Source organism: Palaemon carinicauda, chromosome 29 (genome assembly GCF_036898095.1).
Source record: "Palaemon carinicauda isolate YSFRI2023 chromosome 29, ASM3689809v2, whole genome shotgun sequence".
NCBI classification, from domain to species: Eukaryota; Metazoa; Arthropoda; class Malacostraca; order Decapoda; family Palaemonidae; genus Palaemon; species Palaemon carinicauda.
Window position 1 is genome coordinate 51,642,806 of NC_090753.1, and position 15,593 is coordinate 51,658,398.

Below are 15,593 nucleotides of genomic sequence, written 5' to 3' on the forward strand. Positions count from 1 at the left end.
AGGAGGAAGTTGTCCAGTTTTTGGCTCTTTGTTTCGGCCTAAGCACCACCACCACCCCTCAAATAGATGGTGTGTCTGCTAGGACCTGTCGTTCTTCTAACCATAGACCTCTTCCAAGCTCCCCAACCCCTGGGAGAAAGAATGTCGAACGTTCTAACCATAGACCTCTTCCAAGCTCCCCAACCCCTGGGAGAAGGAATGTCGACCATAGACCTCTTCCAAGCTCCCCAACCCTTGGGAGAAGGAATGTCGAACGATAAAAGGAAACGAGAGGCTTTAGCTCCCGACCAGACGTCCCCTTGAGCATACCTGTTGACGCTTCCCAGGACGCTCGCCTTCATCATAGGAAAGGTGAGGTAAAAGTGTTTTCGTCATCTTCGGATGATGCAGCGCCCAGACGAGGCTAGCGTCAAGCTTCCAGACCTCCGAAGAGGAAGATGGACACGGTCATTCAGTGTCCTATCATGACACAGCAAGCTCCTGGTTGTAGTCGTTGGAGCAGTCCTGAGCGTTTTCATTCTACCGAAGAAAGCTCTCCTGCCAAACGTCCTTTAAGGACGTTGGCAACTGTCAGGAAATGTCCAACTCACCCAGTTGCAGGACAGTTGTCTGAGCCTGGCATGACCTCGGTTCATACTCCTCCTCCACCGTCAGACTGGTTATCGTCCTCGACACTCTTCATGTTCTTTAAACATCGTAGAAAGCGAGCGTGTGGTAGACGTGACGTCTCCTGTACCACAACAAGTTGACCCTAATTTTAATATGCTGCAAGATATGCAACAGAAACTCTCTTCGCTCATGCAAGTTTATCAGCCTGCGGACAACAAGAGAGTAGCAGGCCTGGACCCTGAGCGTCAGGAAGCTTCACACTTGGATGCCAAGCGTCGTAAGACTACTAGTCGAGAGGTTCTTGACGACGAACGTCTTTACAACTCCCCCGTTAAATGTCGTGTTTCAGCCGCTTTAACCCAAAGGACTCAAGCAGCCAGACGTGACGTCGAGCGTCCAGCAGAACGTGACGTCGAGCGTCCAGCAGGACGTGACGTCGAGCGTCCAGCAGGACGTGACGTCGAGCGTCCAGCAGGACGCGACGTCGAGCATCCAGCAGGACGCGACGTCGAGCGTCAAGCGGGGCGCGACGTCGAGCGTCAAGCGGGGCGCGACGTCGAGCATCAAGTAGAACGCGACGTCGAGCGTCAAACAGCTCGTGACATGGACGTGTACGCATTCCCACCGTTCAAAATTCATTACAAAGTGATGCAAAATTTTGTGTCACACTAAGGGACCAGATTGACTCTAGTGGCCCACTTGGCCCTCTAGAGAGTGGTTCACAGAGGTACTGGAATGGATGGTAGACACTCCAAGAAGCCTTTCATTAAGAGTAGATCTACTCAAACAACCCCACTTGGAAAAGTACCATCAAAATCTCCAAGCACTTCATCTAACTGTCTTCAGATTATCGAAAAACTCACAAGAGCTAGAGGTTTTTTGAAGGAGGCAGCTAGGGCTATTGCAAGAGCAAGGAGGACTTCTACCATCAAGGTTTACCAATCCAAGTGGGAGGTTTTTAGAGAGTGGTGCAGAGTCAACTCTGTTTCCTTGTCCAGTACCTCTATAACTCAGATTGCTGACTTCCTGTTATATCTTCGAAGGAAATGCAATTTTTTCATCCTCTACCATCAAGGGATACAAGAGTATGTTAGCAACCGTATTCAGGCACAGAAACTTGGACCTTTCTAATGTTAAAGACCTACAGGAACTTCTCAAATCGTTTGAAACATCAAAGCAACAGCACCAGGATTCACCAGCTTGGAATCTGGATATAGTCCTGAAGTTCATTATGAGTGACAAGTTTGAGCCCTTGCATTCAGCTTCATTTAAGGACCTCACGACGAAGACTCTATTTTTGGTCAGTCTGGCGACAGCTAAAAGAGTCAGTAGGATTCATGCTTTTAGTTAAAACGTTGGTTTTTCGAGATAACAAAGCTATCGGCTCATTGCAGTTAGGCTTTCTCGCCAAGAACAAACGCCCTTCTCAACCTTGGCCCAAGGCTTTTGAGTTTCCGAACCTTTCGGATGTGGTTGGCGAGGAGTTGGAGAGGGTCCTTTGCCCAGTAAAGGCCCTGAAGTTCTACCTGGACTGAACGAAAGAGTTGCGAGGCAAGTCGGAAGCTCATTGGTGCTCGGTCTAGAAGCCCTCGTTACAGAGGTCGAAGAATGCACTTTCATTCTTCATCAGGCTCTTAATAAGAGAGGCTCATGCACATTACAGTGAGGCAGACCTCAAGCTTTTAAAAGTCAAGACGCATGAAGTTAGAGCTGTAGCAACTTCGGTGGCCTTCAAGCAGAATAGATCATTGCAGAGCATTATGGACACAACCTTTTGGAAGAGTAAATCTGTGTTCGCTTCACATTATTTGAAACATGTCCAGACTCTTTATGAGGACTGCTTCACTCTGGGACCATTCGTAGCAGCGAGTGCAGTAGTGGGGGAAGGATCCACCACTACATTCCCATAATCCTAATACCCTTTTCTTCTCTTGGAACTTTTGCATTTTTATGGTTGTTCGTGGAGATTGCGACAGTCTTCCACAATCATTGATTTTAGTCAGGTGGTCCATTTGTTCCTTGAGAGTGCCCGGAACAAGGGTATTGGAGGAGGTCCTGTCATATAGAGGTTTTTAGACCAGTTTGACAGCTCCTAGAGGTCTTCAGCCCCCTGGGTGGATCGCTGGATCTCATAAGGAAAGCGGACATAATGAAAGAATCCATTGAAGTCAGCTTCCTTATCAGGTACGAACCCTTAAGCTTGTTTATTAACTCTTAAGTAAAATTCCAACAATGTTGGCTGTCTCTGACCCTCCATCAAGGGTGTCAATCAGCTATATATATAACTACCGGGTAAGTCAGATGTTTAAAAAAGGGATTTTGACGAAGGAAAAATCTATTTCTGGGGAGAGACCTGTGGCGCCCGGTGAAAAGTCCTTCTTATATATCTTTTCTGATAAAACCTTCCAATTATACCAGAGAAAGAAAAAAGCATGGAATGCTGAGGTTACTACCCTCGCGCGAGCACCTTTTGGGTGTCGTGTATAAAGCAAAGGCGCGTGAAAACCACTATTCACAGGTTGTCTTCCATTTAGTTAATTCCTTCGCCAAAGGGATGGGCCGATACAACGGTCCTAGCCAACCACCAGCGCCACGACGCGAGCGCCATCTGAACAACATCCTTCTGTAATGGTCATGACGGCTTGGAAAGGAAAGGGTGGGATCGTGTAAAATAAAGGGGAAGGGTTTCACCGGGCGCCACAGGTCTCTCCCCAGAAATAGATTTTTCCTTCGTCAAAATCCCTTTTCTGGGTCGACCTGTGGCGCCGGGTGAAAATGTACCAGAGAATGCCTTCCAAGCCCAACAATAACAACTAATTTAATGAGGGGAGAGAAACAACACCATGTAAAGAAAATCATAAATAATTAAGGTAAACCAACATGATAACAGGGAAGCCTCCGAGTATCAGAGGAAACATGCTACAAAACTGACATGGCTAAGAATATCCCAACCCTATAACAACGGTAATCAATAATAGTTACAAACATAACCTAATATGTAATAAACTTAGGGCTAACGAACCACCGAGGAAGCGGCGTCGTGGTGCGAGTGGCGGGTAGGAGGGAGAAGAAAAGAGATGGATGAAAGGAAGAACAAAAGATCACTGGGGAGAGATAAGGCTCCCAGCTGCAACTGTTGGGTATTTAAGAACCTGTAAGTTCATTAGATAGTGGCGTTTGAAGACAATAGGAGATTCCCAACCCATGAACTTTATAAGGTCATCAAAGTCCATCTTCTGGGGGAAATGATCCCGGATTGGCTTGTTAAATGAAGTATAGGATCTATAGCCTAATACCACGTATGGGAATGGTACCTCCTTGTTCTCTGATAAACAAGGGGCCAGACGATCGGGTAGCAGTCGTGGCTAAAAAGGCCCTGAGAGTGGTGACCGGACATAGAGAAGTATCTTGGAGAAGAGGAATAACTTTCCAAGGGGACCACCTATTTTGGGGGTTAACGGCCGAATCATATTGGCGAATTATCGAGTCCCTTTTGTCTGATTCGATGAAGAAATCGTTTTCCGGTTCAATGTTCGCGTCTCTACGAGCTGCCAACTTCCTGTAGTCTACAAAGTTAGGGTTTTGGCCATCCTTGAGTAATCTGACACAGTGAGTTTGGAATACTCGGGTCAGTTTGAGGAACGGGATCCGGATGGGACGGAGTTTCCACTCGAGGAGGAGAGGAAACCAACCGTTCTTGGGCAGTGAGGTGGTACTAAAGCCACTGCGCCCCGGAAGGAGCGCAGTCGGTGTAAAAGTTTTTAGAAGATTCACTGGGAGAGATAGGGAAATCTTCCCTTAATGGTTCCAATCCCGGGGTAATGCATCCATGGCATGAGCCCGAGGGTCCAGGATTGGGGTCACATAACAAGGAAGTTTGTGATTGATCTGATATGTGAATAGATCTACCTGGATGCCTGGAACGAGCCTGAGTATCCACCGGAATGAAATTCTGACTCCAGGGGACTCGTCCTGGATAGTGAGCCCGTTATCACATCCTGGCCTCCCGCTAGGGGAGGTGCTGACAGGAACCAGTTCTTTTCTGTTGCCCAGGCAAAGAAAGTGACCAGGATCTGATTCAGGTTGGGTGACTTGGATCCTCCCCTGTTTCCGTAGTGTACCTCGTCTGTGCTGTCTGACACTACTCTGATGTGGGTCGACCTCGGAGGGGAGTCTCTCTTCAGGGTCAAGAACACTGCCATGGCTTCGAGAACATTGATATGGGACTGTTTCATGGCTAGTGACCAAGAACCTGAAACATCTGATGTTCGGAGAAATCCCCCCATCCACTTAGAGACACGGCTGAATGGAATGTCACTTGTGGAGGTGGGAATTGTAGAGGAACCGCTTTGGAGAGGTTCTTCGGTTCGGACCATGGGCGTAGTCTCATTTTCTAGACAGAGAGGATCTTTGAGACCTTGTCTTCTTATAGGTACTGTAGCTCTTTCTCCAAAATCGATTGATGTCTTGAGTTTGGCTTTTATTAGGAGATCTGTTACTGAAGTGAATTGGAAAAGGCCGAGGATACTTTCTAGGCTCTTTGGACACTTGTTTGTGCTTGAGAAATTCTTGATCTTGGAACCTATTCCTCTTACTTTTGGAAGGGAGAGACAACGTGTGCTTCGAAAGGTCCCACTGAATGGCTAACCATTCTAAGTGGCCTGATGGTCGCAGGCGAGACTTATGGAGATTGACCCGAAATCACAGGTTGTCGAGCAATCGAAGTAATTCCTTCGTAGCTCTGTTGCCTTCCATGGCCGGCCGGGCCCAAATGAGCCAACCGGCCAGATAAGCAATGATCTGTATCTCTTGGTTCCTGAGTTGTTCTAACACTGCCTCTCCCAGTTTCGTGAATATCCTGGGATCAATGTTGAGGCCGAAGGGGATGTCTTGAACACAAAGGCTTTCCTGCTTAGGTGGAAACCCAGATAAGAAGAGAAGTTTCGAGCTATAGGCGCAAGCTAATAGCGGTCGGTAAGATCGACAGAGGTGGTGACGGTCCCACGGGGAAGTAAGGTCCGTACCTGAGAGATAGTCGTTTGATTGCTTTTTCTTGAGTAACCCTGTGGTGTACTCTTTCAGGACGGGAGTGGATTTCTGGGAGAAGGTCACTGGCGGAGGAGGAGGACCTTGAGGCCATTTTCATCTCAAACTGTTAGAGATTATGCTATGATCCCACAGACTGAGTCCAATGGTCACGAAAGTGGTAAAGTCTTCCCTCTACCGGGACCCCCGCGTTGAGGGAGTGAATCTAGGTCCTTCCCTTCTCCGAGCCCCCTTTTTCCTAGGTCCTAGGTCCGCCTTGATGGCGGGACTGTCTTCTACTCCTGTAGCTTCCTCTCTGGTGTCCATGAAAGGAGCCTGAGGGTTCGGATCTAGGGCTGTATGCAGGCAAAACGTCCCAACGGGGTTGGGCTGTGTACCTGGGGAATCAGTGAGGTAGACCACCTGATGATGGGGAGTCAGATACAAAATCGTCGAACCAGAGGAAGGCTGTGATGACGAGTGGGAAACCGACTATCGATTCCTGTCTGATAGAGGTCTCAGACAGAACGTACTTCCCACAACTGACCCGATCAGACCAACAAACGTGTAGGTCGAACTGGAAGGGCAGAGCCTGGAATTATCGTACCCCCCAGGCTGACAACATCCTGGTCCAGACAGATCGGGCCTGCCCTTTAGGAAATAATACCGTTACCTTCGGTACCTTGTCTAATCTAACCAAGGCAATCTCTTTCAATCGAACGAATCCGTTGAATGGGAATTCTAGTACCTGGGAGTAAAATCTAGGTCCCCCAGAGGGAGGACGTCTATGCCCTCCAGATTTATGGTACCACTTATATACGAGTTCCTGAACGGCACTGACTCACCACCATACCTTAGAGCTGCGTCATAGCCCCTTGGGGTAAGTCAGATGTTTAAAAATGATATTTTCATAATGAAATACATTTTTTAACATACTTACCCAGTAGTTATATATAATTTAATTCCCACCCTCCTCCCCTCTAGAGACCTATGGGCATGGAAGATCTGAGGAATCATGGAATAGTTCCAGGTACCTCACTAGAGGGCACATAGGTGGTACACCTGGCTACCCAATCTACGATTGTAGCGAGTTTAGAAATTTCTGCCGAACGTCAGGGACGTATAGCTATATATATAACTACCGGGTAAGTATGTTCAAAAATTCATTTTATTATGAAGATATCATTTTTAACAAGGTATTGTTAAATTTATAAATGCCTTTTAAATTGCATATAGTTAACTTGATCCTGGAACCTTTGAGAAATTATGGACATCGGCCAGATAGACAATGAAAGGACAAGCAACATTGATTACAAATGGTTACCTATTAAGTACTATGGCCTGTCAGGGATACAGTTTATTGCAAAATATATTTGAATTTTGGCAAAGTTAAAACTTAAAGGGGTCATTGCAGGTTGATTTCAAACAAGGGGCACAGCAATGCTAGTAGTGTATTAAGAAATTTAGTATACCATTTCTTGCTGTATTATAATCTACTGTCCCATCTCTAACAATTTCTCTTTCTGTTTACATTGGGGAAAGTCCTGTTTTGTGTAAAGAAGAAAAAGTTATTGTGAAATCAGGTCAAGTGGCTTGGGTAAAAAAAAAAGTTACTTGGAGGAACAGAATAAATGACATTTCAATATTGTAAATTGTGGTGGGTACCTATAACCCAGTTTTTACACACTCCTCTATTGTATCAGTTTGAGCAATGAGGTTGGATGCTAGGATGTTCCATGCCTTAGATTTTGTTGATGGATAAAAAGTTGCAAAAAAATGTCAAAGTAGAAAATTTACAGTCTGTCTTCATGCCAGGGAAATATCAACAAAAGCAATTTCTATAATAAGGCAAATGCAGGAGAAGTACCTATCAAAAAGGAAAGATTTCCTAGTTATTCGAAGATTTTTAATGAATATTTGTATTACAAGATTTTAAATGAATATATGATAGAATACTAAGAAAAATAATCAAATGGTCATTATCACTGCATAGCTATGAGAGTTCATAATCAGTCATTCTAGAGTAAAGGCAGTGGCAGGTGTTTTAAAAAAAGTTTTAAACAAAATTTGGTTTTATTTTTTTCTTAGTAATGAGGGAAACTACTTTAAGCAGATGACATATTGCTAACACTGGGCTGTAAGACAGAAATTGAGCAAGGACACTAAAGAAGTAGTTGTTGTAGCATTAATGAGATGATAGTAAAGACTTATGGTGTGTGTTTAAAACTTGTTACTTCATTCAGCATAAACTAGGGCACAGGCAAGGAAGAGTTGAAAATTAAAAAAACCTGCTACTTGAGCACATTATGATTCGGGACTGAAATATTCTAAGAAGATTGTATCATGAATTAGGGTTTGGTAGATAGATGGGGTTTCCCAAAGCAGAAAAACTGACTGGTAACTCAAAAATCGAGATGGCTCAGACACGTGAGGAAAAGTTTTGTGGAACGTTTGAAACAGTAATAAATATGGAAGTAAAAAGACGAAGACCTGTAAGAAGGTTCTGGAGATCATATGCTTAAAAAGAATTCAGACAAAGAACATGATAAATTGAGTGGAGAAAACTGATAAATTTAAAAGCTGATGTAAAAGTATTTATAGAAAAGATGTTGATAACTTATCCTTAGATTATATTCTTAAGAATCTGATGACTTTTGCACATGTGTTAATTACTGTTCTGTTGCAGAGAGTTATTTTAACATATGGTTCTCTCTACAGGCCTTGAAAAACTCCTGTCATGTCAACAACCTCATTGATTCTTTAACTAGAAACAGTTTATGAACGTAGGTCTTCACAAAATGGCAGACCTGACTATAATCCACGAACAAAGGAATCCTGCAGATGTCTGGTTAAAGGGCATTTTGACTTCAAGAGGTGGTGACGACTTCAATCCTGAGGAAGTTAAAAATCATCTCGACAGCTTTGCTTTTGAAGATGACCTTGCTGAAAAGGACCTCCCAAATGCTATGGAATTTGTAAGTGTCGAGTGTAACATGCTCTTTGATTCGGATTTTAACATGAATAACGATACCAGATTGGGAGAGAGAAGTGTTCGTAAAAAGAAGCATAAAAGCAAAAAAAATAGATATGGTAAGTCGTCCAAGAAAAATGCAGTGTTTCCGCTTCTGTATCCTCTTCCGTTGATATCAGAACTCTTTCGGTACAGAAATGTTGATGTGTACAAAAGATCAAATAAAGATGGACCTTTTATAAAAATTTTCCCTTCAGAGTCCATAAACGAAAAAGGTAATTGTGATCTCGAGGAGACAACAATCATTGACGATTGTGATGAAAGCGTTAATGTTAAAAGGGTAAAGGACATGGAGTGTGATATTTGTGGAAGACAGCTCCTGCCCCAAGATTTAGAGGCACACTTGCAGCAAGAACATATGGAAGGTATCTTTTTTAAATGCGAAGTCTGCAAGAAGAAATTCACGGAAAAGAAGTACCTGATTGCCCATCGAATATTGCACGTAAATGTGGTCGGAAGACCTTACCCTTGTTCGCTATGCCACGAGAGGTTTACTAACAAAACGGCTCTGAAGAACCACTCCCAGAGTCATCATACCTTTAACAAGGATGTGCATAGTGAATTTTCTAATCTAGCTTTGCAGACATATGATAAGGAACAGACTGCAGGCAATAAAAAAGAATTCCAGTGTCAGCATTGTGAGAAGTCCTTCACTTATAAAGTTCAGTGCACCAGTCACGAAAAACTCCACTCAGGCAATATTATCGTGAAATGTGATGATTGTGACGATACTTTTAATGTAAAACAGATGGTTAATCATCAGCGTAAGCACTCCAAGGGTAAACCATACCAGTGTGACAAGTGTGGGGCAGCATTTCGAGCTCGTTCATCTTTGTGGTCACATAAAAAGTCGCACTTTGGACATAAGCCTCGGGAATGCCCTGACTGTGGATCCATGTTCTGGAAAAGTTCGGCACTGAAAAAGCACAAGAAAACTCATCATGAATAAGCACTGTAGATTAGTTAGCACTGCCTCATGAGTTACTTGTAGGTAAACTGTACAAAGAAAACGTTATGGTATATATGCAATATACTGTACTTAGAGTCTAGAGATGCAGATAGAGGCTTCTCAATAAATGTGGCATTTTTTTGTTAAAGAGTAGGATTTGTTCCTATGGGTAATACAAACCTTTCACCGTTAATACACGTATAACTTTAGTGAAGCTGGAACAACTGTTAAGCTTTTTAATGAGGTAAACACAGCTGGCTGTCTGGTGGGTGGTAGGCACGACCCTCTCAAAAGGCAGCACTGCCTCCATTTTTACTTCAGCCACAGCTGTGTACTGACATACTCTCCTCTCATCCTACTTTTGCCTAATTTATGCATTTTGCTTTCTCTTTCCTGATTGTCTGTATGTTTACTTGTTTCCAGATGATGTTGGCTCCATAGGCAGACGTGGCTTTGCCCTGCCAAGCGCAGTCAAGGATGTGGTTGATACATGAGTAAAACTGACGTGGACTCTCATCATCTTTGTAGCTTCTGCAGGAGGTATGATTGCTTGCAGGCATCTCCCTGTCCCAAATGTAGAGAGTGGCCTCCTGTGCAGTGGGCAAGGCTCCCGAAGAAGAATAAAGAAAGTCGGGGATTCATCGTCGGCAAATTTGGCAAGTCCCAAGCTGATGCCACAGAAACTCTCGAGCCTCTTCATTCCTTTTTCAAATGGAAAACCTGCTGTGCTCTCCTCTTCTTCCTCCGAGGCCGGTCTGGCAGAGGTAAGAAGAGGAAGGGAGTTATCCCCTTCACCTTAGCGAGTTCTTTGAGGGGAACAGTAGTATATCCTTTGACAGTTATATTCTCTCCTCTAGCAAAGATAATACCTCCCTGCCTCTATTGCAAACCACTCATAACATTGTGACTGCTGTAAACAACTCCCGCAAGGACCGAAACCTTGCTTTGCTGTAACCTCTCTGGGGATTGATGTAGAAACTCCTTTATGTTCTAGCAGTTTTCTTTAACTGGTGTTACCTCTACCACTGTGTCACGTGACCCTATGGTAGTAGCGGCTTGAGACATAAAAATATGAGAAACGAGGATAATGACGGATTTTACTCTTTTCTTTTTAAACAAAAGGTAATTCACAAGATTATTGAGCACATAACTAAATCAGTTACGGTAGCACTGAATTTCACTGAAAATGTTAAAAGTCACAATTTACCAAGTTGAATTCAAAATGAAAATCTTCTAAAGTGCTCTTTATTAATACATTAAAGTTACAAAGTTCTAGGGTCCTGTAACGGAGAGCGACACAGCATGGTTTTAGAAAGTTACTGAATAATCTACAATATGAAAATGAGTCGATATCAATAAGACCAGGATCGGCCTCTAGCGGCGGGACGGTACTAGCGATCTCTAAGACATCTGGGCCATGCTTCCTCCTTATGTTTGGCATGAACCCGGTTGGGGTACCATAGGCATACACTTAGGTTAAGGGAGTGGTGGCTGTCCCAAATTCCAACGGTTCTTTGTTGGTGTGGTCGCGCTGCATCCTCTCCATCTCCAGCCCTGTGGGGAAGAGATTTGACTCAGCAATATGACAGATCAGCAAAACATGGGTGCCAACCGCCACAATGCTTGGCTAATGCAGATTGAGCCATTCAGAGCATCGAGGTCATAAAGCAACGTTTATTTGTCTGTATTTGTATTTTTTATTTGTTTTCTTTAGTTAATCTAACTTTACTTCTTATCCCGTGACAGCTGTTCCACCTGCAGAGGAGAACTGTGTGTTGTTCCCCCCACATTGTGTCCTTGACTACTGCTAACTAGGAGTTTCTTTTGCCTACAGCTGAGAGTGCACCTACAGCAAAGAAATCCTAAACTTCAGTGATGGAGAAGCACTTGCACTCATTTTCACCCACCTCTTCACTTGTTCCTGCTCTTTCCTGGTCTGCCTACCCTTCAGAGGAGTTGCCTGCCTTAACTTCAAAAGGCAAGAGAGAAAAAAGCAGCTCAACCTCAGAACAACAATATCCAACTTTTTACTTTACAGAGAATCGACCTGGTACTGTATCCGATCCAGTTAGAGGATATTCCAAAGGGAAGGACAAAGTCTATAATTCTAGTTGAGTTACTCCGCCTTGTGAGAGGTAAGAAGTCTCCATGCAGGGAAGTCCCGTTTACCCCCAATTTGGACTTGCTGCGGCGGAGACTGAAAACCCTGAGATAGAATGCACCTTTTCAAGGTCTTGTCCTTTATTAGGGAGTTAAGCGACCATGGAGAGGCTTCCACAGAACCTATCAGAGGCAGGATATTGACTGATCAACTCCCCTGAAGGGTCAAGGCCTGCCCTTGAGTTTTCATGGTCGGTTCTTACACAGAATGCCTTGCCTTAGTCATGGTAAACTTTACAGGGCTTCGGGCCTAAGAATTCAACAGGTTTTTTAGCTACTCCAGTTTTGCAGTAAATATATGCAACAGAAGAAGTAGTGCCATTGTCTTTCCCAATAGAGCCAGCAACAGTAGTGCTGACGACAGGCACCATTGCGGACAGCTCAAGTATGATGGTACCTCAATCTTGGTCTCTGAGACTACAGCCATGGAAGCTGCAGCTGTGTCCAGCCTGCAAGCTACAAGCTTGATCAACCACTGGTTGAGAGCAGTAACATATTTGGTTTTGTCTCAGGAGACGAAGAAGTACACTGACTTTGTTCTCTTTGGAGTAAAGGCAGTAATCTACCTAGCACATCAGTCGGAGAACTAGGTTCTAAAGAGTGGAGATATAGTCGCAGGCTTGTTTTCCCATCAGGCAGGACAGGATGGCTATAGATATCTCCCTCTAAAACACAGCTGTCTAACGATGCTCTTCTCACAGAAGGACGTCAAGTTCACTGTTGACAAGTAGAGGAAGGGGAATCATGACTGATCCTTAGAGCAGTGACCTTCAAGGAACACATCCCCTCCAAATTAACTGCTCTGGAACTTCTTTATCTGAACCCAGCAGCTGAAGAAACTGATGGCAAAGTCAAGATCGCAATCTGTGACTCCAGAAAGTGTGGGTGCCATGTTTCTTCCGTCACTCCCAACCCGGCTGCACCAAGTAGGGAGATAGAGGTAGAAGGGAAGGAAGGGTCATTAAAATTTGTGATCTCCTCAAGCTGCCATGAATTGTGGTAGGCCGGTTAAGTCATTTGACAACGAATTAGGTATGGGCAATCGTACAGGATGGATACCGCCTACCTTTCACCAACCATTGTCTTCTCCTCACTTTCTCTCCGATGACATTCCTGATGTTTTCTCTGGAATTGCCAAAAGCTCTAGTCCTTGTATCAGATGTGGAAGCAGTGATTGAGAAGTACGCTTTAGAAGTCATCTAAGATGGGTCTCCTGGTTTTTACTAGTCGACTGTTCCTGTTGAAGTCTCGCTACTGTGATCAAATTTTTTCAACAAACTCAGTACAAGATCGAGACAGTTTGTGCAGCCATCATGAAGGACGACTTCATACTTTCTATTAATTTCAAGGACATGTATTTCCTAATACCAATCCATCAGTCAGTCAGAAAGTACCACCACTTAATCTGCAAGGAATTCATGTACCAGTTCAAGGTCCTGTGCTTCAACCTTTTTGCCCCTCCCCAAGTGTTCTCTTGAATGTTCACGCCAGTCTCAGCTTGGGCCCTCTCTAAAGGGATTTTCTACCAGCAATATCTTGATAATTATTTGATCCTGTTGTCCTCGAGGAGACAGTGCTCCAGGATCGAAACAAACTTCTCGCTTTTTGCCATGATCTAGGGATGGTGTTCAATTGGCAGAAGTTCAGTCACGCGCCTGAGAAAGGGATGGAGTATCTAGCGACGTTGATAGACAGGGAGACAGTGAAAGACTTTCCATTGGGCAATCTCATCAACAGGCTCAGAGAGGTAGTGTAACTATTCCTGATTGTTCAACAACTTCAAAATCAGCAGTGGCAATGCCTTTTGGTATACCCTTGTCACTGGTGAAGCTCGTACCTCAACCAAAGATCGCTTCAACGGTATCTGAAGTGACATAGGTCTGCAGCCACCAATTCCCCACACCTAGTGCCAGTGGAAAAAGTAGTAAAAGACAACATACGGTGGTGGCTAGACGTCAAGAACCTTGCCTGTGGAGTCCCACGCAACTCTTCCCTCTGTAGATGCTGCTCTTCAAAGGTGCATCCAAAGAGGGATGGGGCAGAGTGCACACTTGAGGAGCCAGACTTCCTCGGGTATTGTCTGAAGACGAACGAATCCTGTACACGTTTACATTTGTTGTAAGTGCAAGCAGGGCTCTTAGCACTGTAGACTTTCCAACACAGTTTGATGGGGCACTCGGCCTTATTGATTAGCGACAACAGAACTGTAGTCACGTACGTTAACAGGCAAGGAGAAACCATGCCACGGTCCCTATGAGAGTCGGAAAAGCAGGCACATACGTGGGCACTCAATAACACACGGCAGCTGTCTGCTAGGTACACTCTAGGTATGAGAAATGTACTAGCAGATTCACTCAGCTGTCAGGGACAGGTAATAGGTGTGTGATGGGAAGGCTTCTTCTGCTTTGGGTTTCCCCAAAGATCAACTTTTCTGGTATCAGCTGAAAAAGAAATATTCAATGTTCTGTTCTCTTGTTCCAGAGCCGACAGTAGCGACATAGGATACCTTTCAACATCCCTTGGGTTACTTAGACATGTACGTCTTTTTTCCTTTCATCTGATGCATTACGTAATCAACAGACTTCAAATATCAGGCCTACCCTGGTGGTTCCTAAGTTGCCATAAGGCAAGTAGTTTCCAGATATGCTGATGCGCCTTGTTAAGGTACTGGTAGAACTACGCGAATGACGCAATCTCCTCTGTCGGCTCCATATGCAGAGGTACCACAATTCAGTGGCTTCCTTGTCACTTCTCGGGTGGAGACTATCCAGCATCTCCTTTAGACCGAAAGGCTTTTCACAAGATACTTAGCTGGAGGCATCTGGATATCTGCATATATCCTCTACAGCTGTCTAGCAAGGAAAGTGGACTCTCTGTGATTGATGTAATAGACAGAATTCTTCTCCGGTCATAGCCTCGCTGCAATTGATTTCTAGTTTCCTTGTTTACTTTCTCTAGGAAAAGCTCTTCACAGTCTTTAGTGAAAAGTCACCGAGCCTTGAGTCAGGCATCCAGACTGATGGACTATGGACCCTTCCTGTGAGAGTTGTCCATGCTTATCATAAGAGGTTTCGAGCAGTTTTGACCTCACAGAGAACTAAAATCCCTAGCTTGGGATATTATGAGAGTTCTTGGCTCTTTTAATCTTTGGCTGTTTGAATCTTTAATGAGAGCATCAGATATGGATCTGACATAAAACAGTGTCTTCCTTCTAGTCGTAGCCTTGACAAAAAGAGCTGGCGAAATACATGGCATTTCTTATGCCATGTGTCTTTTTGAGGGATGGCAGGTCTTGGTAACCTCCGTTCCAGAATCTGTGGTGAAGACCCAAAACCCTGCTGTTCACGACCCCAGGTTCGAGCCCTTTTCCGTTACCTCTCTCCAAGGCATGACATGCTTCTCTAGCCTGTGTTGCTCCTCAGCACTGGTAGGGTGAAAAAGCTGATCTTCAAGAATACACTTTAGCTTTATGATGCCGTCAAGCATGTGTATGATACTTTAAGTTCTCCAGGAGAACCCATAAGCGGACCATTAAAAGCGCGAGCTCATGGTTTCAGCTCCATCCTAGCCCTCAAGAATAATCTCTCCATGGGGCAAGTGCTGAACACAAGAATCTGGAATCGCCAGACAACTTTCACCGCCCATTACCTACGGGAGTACTGTATGCCCACAAGATCCTGGATACCTTTACCCTTGGACCTTGGGTAGCTGTTCAGCAGATTTTGTAGCTAGCCTGAAGACGAGTTTACACGGTCGAACGGTTCATCAAACACGGTTTGACAGACAAGTGTTTGAAGTAATGTTCGAACATGGGATTGG

The 15,593-nt window shown here is 44.4% G+C and overlaps 1 protein-coding gene across 2 annotated transcripts in view; it reads left to right on the forward strand.

Annotated features, from left to right (window-relative positions):
• Positions 1 to 10,714, forward strand: part of LOC137622188 (zinc finger imprinted 3-like) — a 223,888-nt gene extending 213,174 nt beyond the window's left edge. For both annotated transcript variants that reach the window (XM_068352629.1, XM_068352628.1), the window contains exon 3: positions 8,353 to 10,714. In XM_068352629.1, the coding sequence (XP_068208730.1) occupies positions 8,412 to 9,614 (1,203 nt within the window). In that variant the 5' untranslated portion in view covers positions 8,353 to 8,411 and the 3' untranslated portion in view covers positions 9,615 to 10,714. The remainder of the gene's footprint in view (positions 1 to 8,352) is intronic.
• The last annotated feature ends 4,879 nt before the right edge of the window (positions 10,715 to 15,593 follow it).